This window comes from Ambystoma mexicanum, chromosome 3p, assembly GCF_040938575.1.
Source record: "Ambystoma mexicanum isolate Mex_15411 chromosome 3p, UKY_AmexF1_1, whole genome shotgun sequence".
Taxonomy (NCBI): Eukaryota; Metazoa; Chordata; class Amphibia; order Caudata; family Ambystomatidae; genus Ambystoma; species Ambystoma mexicanum.
Window position 1 is genome coordinate 172867125 of NC_090925.1, and position 17239 is coordinate 172884363.

The window sequence follows — 17239 nt, forward strand, 5'->3', positions numbered from 1 at the left end:
ACAGCAATAGTGTTAAGTTGTGTTAAATAGAAACAGCACAGGTTACACAATATAATGTACACCACCAGAAGGCAGGTGTCCAAACTGAACATCCCTAGTACCCTAGCTCACCACAGATGCACAAACTCAATCCTCCACACTCCTCAAACACCAGTCCGGCCTGCACTACAATCAAACAATTTACGTTAACGCAAATTGAAACACTTGTGTATAGGCGCGTTACAAATGCCGTATCATATCATATTAAATTGTCTACTGCTCCAGACAGCTCACTAAATGAATACAGAGAGTCCCGTCTTCTCATATCTGCAGTCATAAAACAGTGCTACAAAGCAACCTTGCCTGCTCCTAAATTAGCCCCATACCACTCCTCCTGTAGATCCTGAAATTCCAAGAAACCGTGACAGTGATAGACTGTATGCTATACAAGACATAGCATAACAGGGCATAGCAAAGATTCACCCATTTCCTGCTGTGGCAGTACTCTGGAAGGCTCATTTGTGACTGGCACAAAAAGGGGGGGAAATTAATGTTAGCTTTGCTCAGGCCAGTGCTGTTTACTAGAAGGGTTTATTTGCCCAGGATCACACAGTTTAAACAGTGAAGCTGGAATGTTAACCCACTGTACAGTTTGGGCAATACAACACATATATTTCATGCTGCACCTTGTAAAAAATCATTACATTTTGTATTTCAAGGCCCAAATTAGAATTGCCATACAGAGCAGAGCCCTAAACGTTTCCATTACCATTTGCGGGAAAGCCATCCAGTCCTGTTTTTGATTGGAATTCTGGGACTTGTAGTTTTCCTAAATTAAATGTGGGGGAAAACGGTCAAATAGCAGAATCCTGGACTGGATGGCTCCCTCACGCATGGGATGGTAACTGAGCGCTCTGGTAATTATATTTGCAATCTACCAAAGCAACCATGTAATATATCAATTCCGAGAAATAAAATGCTCAGTCAAAAGATTTTTGGTTCAGCTTTATTTTTTGCTGAATTAATGGAAAACTGGAAGTATGACAATGCGAAGTAATGCATGTCGGAACTACATTTTCTTTTTCCACTACTGTGTTGAAATGGTTGTCAGAAACTTCTTGCTGGCTATTGTGAAAAATGCAGAACAATCCTTTTTCATGGCTTCCTTTCATAAGAGGCTTTCTGTTCTGCACATTTTCGGGCATTTGGCATTGATGGGGCACTGAGGTAAGGATCCGTGAGTGGCCTTTCAGATGCGAATGCCCCATCAGTGCCAAATGTCTAAGCATGTGTTAAAGGAGAGAGAAGCCCTCGAGGAAGACAAAGGTGTAATTGCAGGCCATTAAGGACACTACGCGGCTCCAGGGGGGTTATTACTGAACCCGCTTCACATTCCCGTGCAGGACGAGATGTGGAGCTGCGACGTGTAATGGGTTTGGCTGCCTTGCAAACAAGCCCAATTACACGCGCACATCTGCTCAAACAAGCGGACAGAAACCGCGACAAGCGACCTTCAAATATTATAAGCGACTTTAGGCAAAAAGAATCCCAAAGTCGCTTATAATAAGCGCACCTGTCAACACTGCATATGAGAACTGCTTAAATGATAGACACGGGCACTTTAGGACAGGGGTGGAGCTACGCAGATCACTGGCCAATCCCAGGAACAGAGATGTTGGAGGGCGGGCTGTAGGCGGGCTATGACATTAGCTTTTCTTTTCGTGCTGCATGTATGGCTGGAGCCATCAAGTGGGCGTGACTCCGAAGATTTCCGAACACTGCCTCCCACAATCTACCATGGGAGGCAGGATAGCATACAACACCGGCGCCGAAATATTACTGCTTTCAATCCATATAATTGGATTGAAAGCAGCATTATTTCGGCGCCGATGCCGCCTTCATTTTGCTTACCATAGCATTGAATTAATGATTGTCAGTGCTCTGGTAAGCAAAATGAACGTGGCACCGCCGCCGTAATAATAATGCTTTCAATCCAATGACATGGATTGAAAGCACTATTATTACGGCGGTCGGAGGTAGCCTTGAGGGAGAAAAGAAAAGTCAGTGAATGCTGGCTGCCAGCAACGGCCTCTTATAGTGGTGCAGGCAGTGGGCATGAACAATCTGTGCCGTTTCTGGGTCCCGCCCACTTCTCCACCAGATTGGCTACCAGCGGCAGCCAATCAGGTGGAGAATATCATGGGACCCGAAAGAATGTCAAAATTCCGGAGATTCAAGGGACTTTTCCGGAGACCCGGAGAAATGCTTAAAATTCCAGAGTCTCCGGAAAAATTCCGGAGGTTAGGCAGGTATGATGCCTGCGTCTGTGTGGTCTTTCTTCACCTGGTCTCGAGCCTTGCTTTCTCTCCTAGGTCCAGCTGCTGCGGGCCGACCGCACTCCCATGAAGGGCGAGAAGGTGTACTTGTCCATCCAGCGCGGCGGGACGGTGAGCGAGATGTCCTACACCACCAACGACGAAGGGAGGGCCTCCTTCGTACTCGACACATCCACCTGGGAAGGCGCCACTGTGGACTTGAAGGTAAGATGATGCGATCCAGTCAAAGACAATAATGGCTCCCTCTCGAGAGGACTTGAGCGCATGCGTCAGATCTGTTTGCGGGTCCCTGCGCTGGGTCAGCAGGAGCGGCACCGGGTCACGATTGAGGAGCATTGATAGAGGCCCTGTAGTGAAATATGGGGTATGTGCCAGGTCATGGCTGAGGTGCATTGGCAGAGGTTTGTGTGTGACCCGACTCTAAGGAATGTCCTTTAAAATATTGGTTGGCATCTCGCTGTTTGGGTAGAATTTGATATAAAAAGCCATAAGATTTGCAAACATTACTGTAATGCATCCCGTGAAACATTGAAATTCCTCAGATGCAAGGTCACCAACCGCAGACGGGGGCATTTTGCGCGTTAAATATAGGAGCATTTTCTGTTTTAATCTGAAAATGAAGCTCCCAAGAGAAACACTGGCTGCACAGTAAATAAATATAGAAATGGCCCACCTCACTGACACAGTGGCTATATAACACCGTGGGAAAAGAGCGATTGTGAATCGAATGGCAGAAGCAATCAGACCACTTTTACATGTTGCGGCGGGTTCGTGTGCTCGTGCACTCTCAATGCGCAGGAGTTGCCGTCAAGGTTGGGGTGCAGAGACTGGGCTGCTCCTGGAGGTCAGGGTGCAGGTGCATTTGCAGAGCTGCCTGCAGGTCTCCGGGCTAGAATAGTAGGGAGTTCCGCGCATCGGCAGAGCGCTGCGCTCTTCACTGCACTGTGTTTTTAGGGAGGTTGTGGGGCAGGACAGGGGCGCCTTAGCAGAAGTCAGTGGGGGGAGGGCAGGGGGGCATCACTGAAATAGCAGGCTAGTTGCACAGTTTGTCATTTTGGATGCAATGGCTGCTCTGTCGCCAACATCCTTACTATCTAATCCGACAGTGAAGGGGCTTCCCCACTAAAATCATTGAGAAGTCTACTCGCGCGAGAGGTTGGCCTCTCTGCCAGCCTAGGATGCACCGTGCGTGGCAGATCGCTAGTGTTTGACTTCTGCATGAGGTAACCTTGTTATGTTTGTTGTTTGTATGGCTGGAATAGGGTGCCTACTTGCTATGCAAATACTTGCTATGGTTAGAATATGGCGCTTACTTGCTATGGCTAGAATAGGGTGCCTAGTTGCTATGACTAGAATAGGGCACTTAATTGCTATGGCTTGAATAGGGTGCTTACTTGCTATGGCTAGAATAGGGCGTGCACTTGCTTTGGCTAGAATAGGGAGTGCGCTTGCTCTGGCTAGAAAAGGGTGCTTATTTGCTATGACCAGAATATGGCAGGCACTTGCTTTGGCTAGAACAGAACACTTACTTGCTATGGTTAGAATAAGGTGCTTACTTGATATGGGTAGAATAGGGTGCTTACAAACTATAGCTAGAATAGGGCACTTACTTGCTATGGCTAGAATAGGGTGCCTACTTGCTATGGCTAGAATAGGGTGCTGACCTGCTATGGATAGAATAGGGCACTTACTTGCTATGGCTAGAATAGGGTGCCTACTTTCTATTGCTAGATTAGGGTGCCTACTTGCTATGGCTAGACTAGGGCACTTACTTGCTATGGCTAGAATAGGGTGCTTACTTGTTATGGCTAGATTAGGGTGCCTACTTGCTTTGGCTAGAATAGGGTATTTGCTTGCTATGGCTAGAATAGGGAGCTTTTTTGACATGGCTAGAATAGGGTGAGCACCTACTTTGGCTAGAATACAGTGCTTACTTGCTATAGCTAGAATAGGGCACTTACTTGCTATGAATAGAATGGGGCACTTACTTGCTATGGCCAAAATAGGGCGCTTACTTGCTATGGCTAGACTAGGGCACACACTTGCTTTGGCTAGAATAGGGTGATTACTTGCTTTGGCTAGAATAGGACACCTACTTGTTATGGCTAGAATAGGGCGCGCACTTGCTTTGGCTAGAATCGGGTGCCGCGCTTACTTGCTATGGCCAGAATAGGGCGCTTACTTGCTATGGCTAGAATAGGGTGCTTACTTGCTATGGCTATAATAGGGCGCATACTTGCTATGGCTAGAATAGGGCACCTACTTGCTATGGCTAGAATAGGGTGCTTATTTGCTTGGGCTAGAATAGTGCACGCACTTGCTTTGGCTAGAATAGGGCGCTTACCTGCTATGGCTGGAATAGGGCACCTACTTGTTATGGCTAGAATAGGGCACATATTTACTATGGCTAGAATAGGGTGCTTATTTGCTCGGGCTAGAATAGGGTGCTTATTTGCTCGGGCTAGAATAGGGCACGCACTTGCTTTGGCTAGAATAGGGTGCTTACTTGCTATGACAAGAATAGGGCGCTTATTTTCTAGGGCTAGAATAGGGTGCGCACTTGCTTTGGCTAGAATATGGTGCTTACTTGCTATGGCTAGAATAGGGCACTTACTTGCTATGGCTAGAATAGGGCATCTACTTGCTTTGGTTAGAATAGGGCACATATTTGCTATGGCTAGAATAGGGTGCGTATTTGATCGGGCTAGAATAGGGCACACACTTGCTTTGGCTACAATAGGGCGCTTACTTTCTATGGTTAGAATAGGACGCTTACTTGCTTCCTAGGATCATTCAGTAATAAGCAGGTTTGGTGTTTACGTCTTCCCCGGTACTGAGCATTAAGTGCCAGATTAGTTGGGGGATATGATTGGTTAAGTGTAGCCCGAGACGCAAGATGAGTATGGCGCCACTCCTGTGGAGTGTGGTGCTCTTGCAATCTCACAGGCTATTTCCTTGCCTGTTGTAAGAATGTGCATGTATTTATTTGTTATTGCATGTTCTTGTGTAGCACTTAACATGCTACTTTGTGCCTACTTGAGAAGCTGATGGAGTAATTGGCTCCTATGCTGGCTGGGCAGGTGGTTAGATAATAGCCATGGGCATCATCATTGGTGCCGGCTGGATGCCACGGCCTGGCTCAAGGTGCATGCATGGTAATGACGGGGGCTCCCCACAAAAATAGTTTAAAAGCCTACTCGCACAGGTGGGGATTCATGGGGTGGAACAATGGTAAATACCAATGTGGGATCAGAGAGTTCCTTGTGCTGTGATGTCTAAGTGGCCAACCTAGGAGCTGGTGCCATTTGTCCATGTACTCTGTTTTAGGAGGCCTCAGAGGTCAGTCCCATTGCAGAAGGGGCAGTGGTCCCATTTTACGTTGACATTTTCAGAAAGCTTTGTGGGAGCGAGCTGCTTCAGCATTTTCACACATTCGTAGGAAGTTGAGTTGACGCGCTATGGGTTGGTTCAGGGCATTCGGGAGAAATGCTGCTATGCCCCACAGTCTTTTTCTAGTCTTTATTTGACCTCACAGTGAATTAGCAGATCCGGCCCACATGCCTAGACATCTCTGGGGCAGGGAAAGTAATGTGCCACGTGTGGGTGGTCATCGCTAGCAAAAGAGGTGACTTCAGGGACGTGATTTAGGGGTCGCCAGGGGTCTCGACCCCTGAGGTCTCCCTTGCTACCCCTAAAAAGATTTTTTTTTAAAAAAAGTGAAACTTTTTTTTTCTGGTTTACATTAAATTGAAGCTCCTGGTCTGTGGCCAGCAGCATGTGGCTCTTTGTTTCTGGAGTGGCTGATTTTCTGATAGCTATAGCCGTTAGGATAGCTCAGCGGGTTGAGCGCTTGCTGCAGCAATGTGTGTGTGATCTGCAGGTTGCAGGTTCGACTCCCGGCAAGTTCAACTCAGCCTTTCACCCTACTGAGGTTGATAAATGAGTACCAACGCAGGTTGGGTAAATTTGTATGTATATTTGTTCTATATAAAGCGCTTAAGAGTAAGTGCTATATATTAACACATCATTATCGTTTGGCCTTGGATGTCTGCTTGCATTCACAGTTATTTGGTATTATGGGCCTATATGAGCTGATATTAGTGATACATATGGTGATCCATTCTTCTATAAATGTATATCACGTTACAGTACTGTTTTGTCAAGGGGTGAATGGTCGTGTTCCATTGCTTTCCGTGATGTTACTTTGGGGTGGGATCAAATTACATTACTTCCTGTGATATCATCAGGGGGGGTCGAGGGTCATGTGAAGTCACTTCCGCTACCCCTGGCAATTTGGTGAAATGACGTCCTTGGGTGACTTTAGGACTTTTGGCTGAAAGCCTCCTAGCTATCATTACTGAGCAATGAGTCGGAAACCTAGACCGAGGCCTGAACGTTATGAATACTAGGGAAGAGAAAGGTGTTATTTTGACACGGTGGGTGACGTTATTTTCTCATCTGACTTTGGTGAAGTTAACAAAGTATCCCCTTCATCCTGAGCTGGTGGAATTCCAGCCTGATGGGGCTTAAATAACCGACTGGACTGGGAGAGGCGAGTAGCAAACTTTGCCGGCTCGGGTGGCAGCAGCACCCTCAGGCAACAGAGACCCACTGGTTTCAGAGAGGAGCAGTAGCCCCTGAGTTGCACATTCTCACAGACTCAGGCCGCAGGCAGCAGGGTCATAGTTCCTAGATCTCTGATTCATCAGCTGCTGTTTAATACCACTCTTTCCGGTGCTTCCGAGTGTGAAAACAGAAACAAAATATCGAGGCTGAGTACCCCAAAAGGAAATACACCGAACACGGGTTACAAAGGAACATACAAAGTACTTTATTCTCTACTGAATTCAAATACAAAACAGTGCAAAGTCAAATAGCTATCGGCCCTCAGTACAACACAACGAACTCCAGCGTGGTTCAGTGTGTTCAGTGAGAGAGTGTACATTAGAATGCATTCGCTTTTTATACATTTTGTGGGCCCTATGTCCAGCCCCACTTCGGGTTAATATTCCACTTTATACATCACCAATTCTAGGGTTTGTTGCCGAATCCCAAATAACCGCATCTAACTGGTTTGTTTTTATTACATGTAAGAATAAACGTATGCATTAACTGTGTATTCTAAAGTTTCGCATTGCAGGTCTTCTTAAACATAAATACAATGTAGTAAAACAGATGTTCTCCGTTCAATATGTAAATACATTATCATAATATATACTCGTGGATTGGTCTCATTGCGCGAGTAGTCCTTTTACACATAGGTCAACGTAGGACGAGGTCTCAGTTCATGACCTCAACAAGTAGCCTGCAGGCAGATTACACATTAGCGATGTACAGAGGTCGAGACGGCCATGTTGTATTTTGCAATGAAATCGTCCACCATTTTAGCTCACAGGGTGACTTTTCCACACAAATCCTAAAATGGCGGTTTGACCTAAAATGGCGACCTACATGGATTAAACGTCTGGACCTTGCAACACAGATTTCTCTCGCAAGCGACTTTCGAGCAGCTTGGCGTATGCCAATATTAAATATATTTTCCACAATAGGAGGCACGATATATTTTCTATTCCGACAAACCCTCCTTTTGGCCTATGCCAAGTGCTAAAAACTCCTTTAGGTCTCCTTTCAAATAATTCCATGCATTAGTATCCATGTACCCTGAATCACTATCTGAAATATCTATTGCCATTAGGTCTTTTATTAATATATCTTTTAACACATATTCTTTGGAAGTCTTATTTGAGGCATGCACCTCATGTCCTATCGAATCTATTGCTAGTGCGCAACATCCCCCTAGCATCGAACACATACCAGGCAGACACTGAATACAGCAACAAAGGAACAACAGAATTCCTAAAATAGTTAATAAGACCGAAAGTACCTTCCAACCCCAAGATCGCAAGAAGTCCCAGAACCAAGCGCCAAGATCCCAATTTCCCTTGGGAACATGCACTTCGAAACTAAGGACGTGCAGATTCTGTATTGCCTTGAAGATTGTTGGGGAGGAATCCTGTACGAAAACACAGCAAGCGGACCCCACTAATTTGCATACTCCACCATGCTCAGCTAAAATGACATCTAATGCCATACGATTTTGGAGTGCTACTAATCTTATTGCTTTCTGCTCTAATGTCATATTGTAGAGTATATCCGTGGTCCGGTTGATGCTTCTCTCTAGTACTCTCGCTAGTCTCCTGATATCCTCTGAATTCGCTATCTGCCCCCAAAATGGCACAATTGATTTCGCTATATCTCCCAAAACTTGTGCTGGGGTGTCACCATTCTCGTCCCGACGTGGACGAGCTTTTGAAATTTCTATAGTACTTGCTATGAACACCCCAGGTAACAGGATCCCTAAATAACAGGTTCCCTGCCAATCCCTGGGCAACCATGGAAACGCTACATTACCGCAAACAAAATAGACAGGTTTGCCTACATACAAAGGTCTGTCTTCCCCAGTCAAATTCGCAACGTTGGCACAACCTTTAAAAACTCCCATTGACCGAGTGCCATTCCTCTGTATGCAGAAAGAAACTGAATCGGGGCTATGGTTAACAGTGTAAGAAGGAGGCATGGCATCCTTATTGCCTATCGGAGCCATTTTAAAGGAAATCAAAGATTGAAAGGGATGGGACAGTCTATCAGAAGGCCTAATAGAAGCAACATTCGGTTTACTCCTATTTGCAAAAAGAGAGCATCCCAGGGGAGTCAAAACACGTTTCTCAAAACTATTCAAATTGGTGCCATCAAAGTTCCCTGAGACGCTATCATTCCATCGGCCAAAGAATAGTGCTCTAAGAGAAGCATAGCAAGCAGTTGTCAATGGTAAAGGATGAATATACCAACCTAGCCCCTTATCCCCGTGTTGCGGTAAATGTGAACAGACCCAGCAATTGGACCTATTAAAAATGGCATGTGTAGCGTTCATGATAAGTAACAGTGTATTATTATGATACCTTTGTCTGTGCTGGGAATCTCTAGGGGACAAAGTATGCAAATGCACAAAAGGTGTATGGACAGTGGGTACATTTTTAGTCGGTAGCGAAAACTCTAAAGGATAAGCTTCTTCTAAATACCAGAGGCCTACAACAGTGCCTATTATAAAAGCAAATATTATTACAAAAATACAGCAGTACGTTTTCGGGGCCCAGGCATTTTGTCCATTGCCCCGGTTGGTCATCTCCTTATTTACAAGTCCAATACGAGCGGCGGCGGTAGCAGGCATTGCAGTCTTCAAACGGAAACCCCAATGTTCATTGCTGGCGACCCCCCAGTTGCGCGATTTCGGTGTCCTTCCAAAACCCCTAGCCAACAGAATCCCCTTTCTCAAATTTGGGCAAAAGCAAGCCCTCGATGACTCTTTTCCTTCCTTGAATGCACAGCCGAACCGTGCCATATGTCTATCAGATGCACAGCAGAACCGTGCTGTATATCTATTTTCTCGGACGCAAGTGATATCTGGCTATTCCTGGTACTGATGGATCTGGAAACAATGTGTTGTCACTTCCCGTTGGAAGCAACGTATCAGGGACAGATGAAGAGGCTGAATTTGAAACAGCCGTTTCCGGGTGCAAAATTTGTGGAGAGTGTGGAAACAAAATGGCAGCTTCCCCAAGCCTCTCGGGCTTAGAGATATTCTCCGACACACTCTCAGTGCTGCTTACTGCTTTGGGATCATCAGTTGCAGTATCAGAGAGGGGTTCTGCTTCTTCTGTAACGTGTGGCACAGGGTGAGGAAGTTTCTTGATGTGTGACACGTGGATCCAATTCTTTCGGCCAGCTACCCGCACCGCTGTTTGAGTGACCAACAGGACCTGGAATGGCCCATGCCAGTGTGGCGCGAGGCAGGAGGTGCGCTCAAATGATTTAATGAGCACCCAGCTCCCCGGTCGTATGCCGTGGCCCGGGGGTTCGTAACGCACAAGTAAGGCCTCTCGTACCTGGTGGTAAATCAAATACAGGTTTTTAGTCAATTTGCTAAAATAATCTGAAAGTAGTACATTTTCAATATTTCTCAAATTTCGACATTTTGGAACATTCCAGATATTGGCAGGTCTCCCCATTACCACCTCAAATGGAGAGAGCTTAGTCTTAGTTTGAGGGGTTGTACGCATAGCTAGTAACACGATCGGTAAGGTGTCCGGCCATTTTAGTTTGGTGCCGGCACACGCCTTAGCGAGCTTGTTCTTGATGATACCGTTGTGTCTTTCTACTAGTCTGGTGCTCTGAGGATGCCTGGCCGAATGGAACCGTTTGTCAATTCGTAACGCTGTACATATCTGTAGGATTACAGCGGCGACAAAGTGTGGACCATTGTCCGACCAGATAACTCTCAGCAAACTGAACTGGGGAAAGTACTTCTTTAACATGGTTTTCACAGTGGTCATGGCTGTAGCATCTTTAACAGGGAAAGCCTCAACCCTCTTACTAAAGGCACAAATGACCACCAATAAATATTTTAAAAATTGTTGCATCACTGACATTTCAATGAAATCAAAGTGAATTACTTCAAATGGGACAGAGGGTGGCCCAAAACTTCCCCTCAGGGTTGCTGTCCCCTTTCCCACATTATGTTGTAAGCAAATCATACAATTCTGGATGTAGTGCTGAGCAATTTTTGAAATTTTGTCATTTACCCAAACTTTTTCTAACATTTTCGTCATCTGTTGGGCACACACATGCGTAGGACCGTGTGCCATTACAACCATCATCATCACGTAAGCATTGGGAAGTAACCATTTTCCGTCAACCGTGTCCACGCAACACCCATCATCATCAAGTTTTCCCAAGCCCTCAGCCCACCTCTTCTACTGTGCCATCGGCTTGGATATCCCGTACAGACCCCACGCCCTCATTCATCACATTAGCATTTTCTCCCTAGAAACATATATCTCCATAAGGAGATCAGTGGCAGTTTGTCTAGCTATTTGATCAGCCAAAGCATTCCCTCTTCCAATATTATCTACAATCTTGCGATGTGCTGCACATTTTACAACTGCTAACTGAGTAGGGAGCGCAAGTGCTGAGAGTAGTTGCACTATTATGGTGCCATGTTGGATCTTGGTGCCTTGCGAGGTTAGGAATCCTCTTTCCGACCAAAGTCTCCCAAAGTTGTGAACCACCCCAAAAACATACTGACTATCAGTATATATATTTACTATAAGCCCTTTGGAAAGTTCACAAGCTTGGGTTAATGCTATAATCTCTGCTGCCTGCGCAGAATTATGCGTAATCCTCTTAGTTTCCACCATCGTGCTCAAGGTAGTGATTGCAAAAGTGGCTGTGGATGTACCATCCGGAAGTTTAAAGCAGGAGCCGTCACAAAACAGCTCTCCTTGCGGATTATCCAAAGGGGTATCTTTCAAATCAATCCTGCCCTTTGTTTCTTGTTCGGTCGTATTCAAACTATCATGTGAGTCTTCGTCACTGCAAGTAATATCTTGCGGGAAAGGTAGGAGTTCAGCCGGATTAAGAACACAACACCTCTTAATTTGAATGTGAGGAGCAAACAAGATCAATTCATATCTCGTCAACCATGCGGAAGTGAGGTGTTGCGTTTGAGTTTGCTTCAATAGAACATCTACAGAGTGAGGCACCATCAGGGTCAAATCATGGCCTCGGACCATTCCCTCACTCTGCTTTACAGACGCAGCAGTATCAGCGACAGCGCACAAACATCTTGGCAAAGCGCATGCTACAGGATCAAGGGCGGAGGAATAGTAACCGCACAGCCTATTCTTCCCTCCATGCTCCTGCATTAATACAGCCAAAGCACATCCATCACATTCATGCACAAACAATACGAAGGCCTTTTCATAGTTTGGTGTACCCAAAACTGGTGCAGAGCTTAATGCAGTCTTAAGCAAGTCAAACGATTGCTGGTGTTCCGAGGTCGATGGCAACGGCGAAGAAATGCCCTTCGTCGTCAAGGCCAACATCGGTTTTATCACTAGTGAAAAATTTGGGATCCACAACCTACAGTAAGAAGCCATACCGATCAAGGCCGTAACTTCCTTCTGCGTATTTGGGACAGACATGCCAGAAATGTGTTTTATTCTTTCAGGTGTCAATCTTCTTCCCTCCTTTGACAGGAGATAGTCTAAATAGGCGACCTCCTGACAACAATATTGACATTTCTTAAACGAAGCTTTGTGACCATGCTTAGCTAGATGAATAAGTAGTAACAAAGTGCCCTCCTTACAGGCACTCTCAGAGTCAGCAGCCAGAAGCAAATCATCAACGTACTGAAGCAAAGTACGAGTAGAGGGCAATTCAAGGGTATCAAGTTGTTCTTTCAAAGCCCTACTATAAATACTAGGACTCTCTGTGTACCCTTGAGGTGCACGAGTAAATGTAAACGAGCGTCCCCCTAAGGTGAACGCGAACATATATTTACTATCCTTATGTATAGGAATACTAAAGAATGTATTATTTAGGTCCACAACACTAAAGTAAGTAGCTGTAGCTGGAATCATGATTAGAATTGTCATCACATCAGGCACAATTGGAAATTGCGGTGCCACAACTTTATTAATGGCATGTAAATCAATTATAAAACGGAATGGAATTACATTATCGCCTTTCTTGTACACAGGTAAAATTGGACTATTACACAAACTTCCTGAAATTTCTTCAATCACACCGCGGTGCACAAAATCGGAAACAATACATTTCAAAGCTTGCGCGCCCTCAGCCGAAATCTTATACTGGGGAATGCATGGCAGCTCAATTCCATGTTTCAAAACTATCTTAACAGGCTCAATCTGCAAAACACCGACATCATTGTCGTCAACAGCCCACAAGTTCTCTGGTACATCAATGAATTCTGGAGGCAAAGGTCTAGTCAGAAATTGTGAGGCAGAGGATTGCTGTGGTGAAATCATCAAGCGCACTCCATTGGAAGAACAATAAATCACTGCATTCAATTCTTTTAACAAATTCAACCCCAGCAAGTTTTTCCCCGCAATCCGAGGTCAATAGAAAAGGACACTGGTCCGTAAAAGGACCCAAAGAAATAGGAACCGGCATAGAGACCGGACAAACAACTGGTGTACCGGAAAACCCTACAGAAACATTTTGTTTGCGTTTGGAACCCGCGAACGATCAATGGAACACTTCTGTGCTCCAGTGTCTATCAAAAACTGATGTTTCCTATTTCCCACCATCATCTCAACGTAGGGACCTTTCTGATTGACGGGAATAGGTGTAGGTTCCAAACCCTGCTTCGGGCAATCCTAACGAAACAGAATATTACCAAAAGGAAGCTCTTCAGATAAATATGCAGCGGAAGGATGATCAAATATGTTCCTAGTGTCCGCACTCGGATTCTGATTGTCCTGTGAAAAAGGCTGTTGAGGGTCCTGTGTAAACTGACCTCTAGCAGGGCCCCGTACGCCCCGGCGACCTATGGATCGCCTACCCATATTATTATTCGACCTCTGTTGAAGGACGGGGCATTGTGCTCGTTAATGACCCTCTCGACGACAATAAGCACATTGATTAATGTTCACAGGACCCAAGGGCACATTCCCCTGTGGGACATACTGACCTCTAACATGAGAGTTACCCCCTCTGGGGCCTATAACAATTTGCTGCAATAGCACCTTTGTTTTTAAATCACCTTTCCGTTTTTCAATCCTATCTTTTTCATTATTGACACGATTCTCATAGTCCTGAGCCATGTGCAGTACTTCTGATTGCGATTTCGCCTGCCAAGCGCTCTCATAATACATAATCTGTGACTGGATGTCAGGCAGCAATCTACGTACAAATTTGTCCACAAATAATCTTTTCCCAGACTCTGTGCCTAAATCTTGTCCACTGAAATCTGAAAAACCTGTTCGAACTGATTAAAGAACTCGGTAGCACCCTCAGACTTTCCTTGGACACAGGCCGTAAGCTTGTCCCAAATAATTCTTTTTTCGGGAATTATGGTTTTTAATTTAGCAATAATTCTATCAGGCAGAGTTAATATCACCTGTTGTGGTCTTTCGCCAGCTGGCCTTTCCCCATCGAGCCTAGTTAAATTCACCCATATATCTCCCAACCCGGGTCCATCGTCAATAGTTCTAACTTGTTGCCATAAATCTACGGGCAGGAGTACTGGAAACAATAAATCAATGTCACCTAAGGTGAACAGTGAGGATTGCAAAACAGATTCCATCTCTTTATAGAACCCTGTCGGATTTTTCCTAATATCAGGAATAGACTGTCTAATGGTGTTCACTTCCGGTCGTGAAAACGGGACGTGAACAAACTGTGATACATAATGTGCAGCAATGTCCACAGCGACTATACCTTGAGCAACATTGGCCACAACCTCAACCTTCGGGACAAATGTCGGAGGAACCTCTCTCATAGGCAACTGAGATGTAGGCAACTCCGAACGCTTACTAAGCAACAGAGCCAAGTCGAGGGCTAAAGCAGTCGAAGAAGTGTCAAGTGAAAAAGCTCTCTTATAAATATTCAATAACTCTGTGGGACAACTAATCTTCCTCTTTACACATTCATCCTGCAGGTACTCTACCATTACCTGTATCACTTTCCTCTGCATTTCCAACGTATATTGACTATATGTGTCATATACCTCAACTGGAGTTATCGATATGTCTGAAACCCATCTAATCGCATCTTTCTTACAAATTCGCATTTCCTCCGATATCGGTTTAGGACACGGAAGGTACCGTTTCTGTACATACATACTTTCCTCTTCATCATCCTCATTCCGTATCCTTTCTAACTCCTTTGTATACTCAAATAACCTCTCGACATGCTCATTTACCTTCTCCACAGTGTTTCTGGAAATTGCTAAAGTATTTAGATCCCTTAACCCTTGCGGAACATCCGCATTATTTAATCTTCCCCACATTATACATAACTGAATCCCCAAACCTTCAATAAAAACATTTTTTCTCAGGAAAATTATCTGTATTAAAAAGTGTGGAAAAAACACTAGCCTGATCATCCCTCTCGATACAATGCTTAGCCCATGCAATTAACTCACGTTTCTTCTCCGGTGGTACAGTACCGCGAGTGACAACCTTCGAACCTGCACCATGATCAATTACAAGCGGCCCAAGACCACTTGGAAGAGGGGGAGCAGGCAAATTCGATGGAGGAGCTATAACTAGTGCGATAAAAAGAGGCGGAGGAGCAGGTGGAGGGGCAAAAGTCGGGGAATAGGAACAACAGGTTGAGCAGGGAGAGCAGGAATAACAACAGGAAAAGGTACAGGAGCGGGAAGAGGAACATACAGAGGTGGCGCAGAGGCACCAGGCCTTTGTTCATTTAATATTTTCTCAAAAAACTCATCAGAATCATGAAGATCTTTGGAAGGATAGATTTTCTGAATACCAAGTGATAAAGCCCTTTCCATATTTTTAGCCGATTCAGACTGTTTATCCTGGTCATATAATGACGCTTTTTCAGCATTCGTTTTATGACAGCGCACATGTTTCTCTCTACTCTTAAGCTGTTGTAATGCTTCTTTTTTCCAATTCTGCAAAACATCAAATGCTGCAGGTCTAGCCTTTTTCTTTAACAATACTGACTCCAAATATTCAATGCGAAGGATCTCAAAACTACCATTGATTGGCCACTGAAGTTTGGAGGCATGTCTGGTTTGTCTGTGCCAAATATTAAATACTATACTTCCAATGCCATGCTTACAGTACATAGTACATGCCGGCGACCCCTCCTGTGGTGCGGGACGGCTAAATTCCAAAGATTGTCTATCACTGCGGAATAATGCCCTAAAGCAGGTAGACAATTTCCCAGGCATATCTCAAATTCTTGGTGTTACCTGGTCAATAATTGTGTCTACAGATACAATGTGCTAAAATTCAAATTGCCAGGGTTAAATTAAGAGTCGGGTCCCAACTCATCTGGCCAAACCTAAGGAGGACCGATCGGTACTTCTAAGAATCTTACCTAACTAATCTTACTTCGTGTATGGTGATTTCGACAAATCTTCCCGCCTCGATAAGTGGACCCTCGTCAGACCACAGGCTGACGGATCGTGCAGCGCTGCTGAGGTGTCGCGTCTCATCCAGGGGCCCCTTACTTTTTGTCACACCGTCCGATCCCGGTCCGATAGCGTGTGTCAAACTTCAACAATCCGGCATCAATCTTGAGGGTCCCTATTCGGGTGCCAACTGTGAAAACAGAAACAAAATATCGAGGCAGAGTACCCCAAAAGGAAATACACCGAACACGGGTTACAAAGGAACATACAAAGTACTTTATTCTCTACTGAATTCAAATACAAAAACAGTGCAAAGTCAAATAGCTATCGGCCCTCAGTACAACACAACGAACTCCAGCGTGGTTCAGTGTGTTCAGTGAGAGAGTGTACATTAGAATGCATTCGCTTTTTATACATTTTGTGGGCACTATGTCCAGCCCCACTTCGGGTTAATATTCCACTTTATACATCACCAATTCTAGGGTTCGTTGCCGAATCCCAAATAACCGCATCTAACTGGTTTGTTTTTATTACATGTAACAATAAACGTATGCACTAACTGTGTATTCTAAAGTTTCGCATTTCAGGTCTTCTTAAACATAAATACAATGTAGTAAAACAGATGTTCTCCATTCAATATGTATATACATTATCATAATATATACTCGTGGATTGGTTTCATTGCACGAGTAGTCCTTTTACACATAGGTCAACGCAGGACGAGGTCTCAGTTCATGACCTCAACAAGTAGCCTGCAGGCAGATTACACATTAGCGATGTACAGTGGTCAAGACTGCCATGTTGTATTTTGCAATGACATCGTCCACCGTTTTAGCTCAGAGGGTGACTTCTCCACACAAATCCTAAAATGGCGGTTTGACCTAAAATGGCGACCTACATGGATTAAAGGTCAGGACCTTGCAACACAGATTTCTCTCGCAAGCGACTTTCGAGCAGC

At 44.9% G+C, this 17239-nt stretch overlaps 1 protein-coding gene across 4 annotated transcripts in view; it reads left to right on the forward strand.

Annotated features, from left to right (window-relative positions):
* The window catches only part of LOC138580215 (alpha-2-macroglobulin-like protein 1), a 1347911-nt gene that overhangs the window by 697496 nt on the left and 633176 nt on the right, over positions 1–17239 (forward strand). For all 4 annotated transcript variants that reach the window (XM_069650572.1, XM_069650575.1, XM_069650574.1 and 1 more), the window contains one exon: positions 2352–2519. In XM_069650572.1, coding sequence (XP_069506673.1) covers positions 2352–2519 — 168 coding nt within the window. The remainder of the gene's footprint in view (positions 1–2351; positions 2520–17239) is intronic.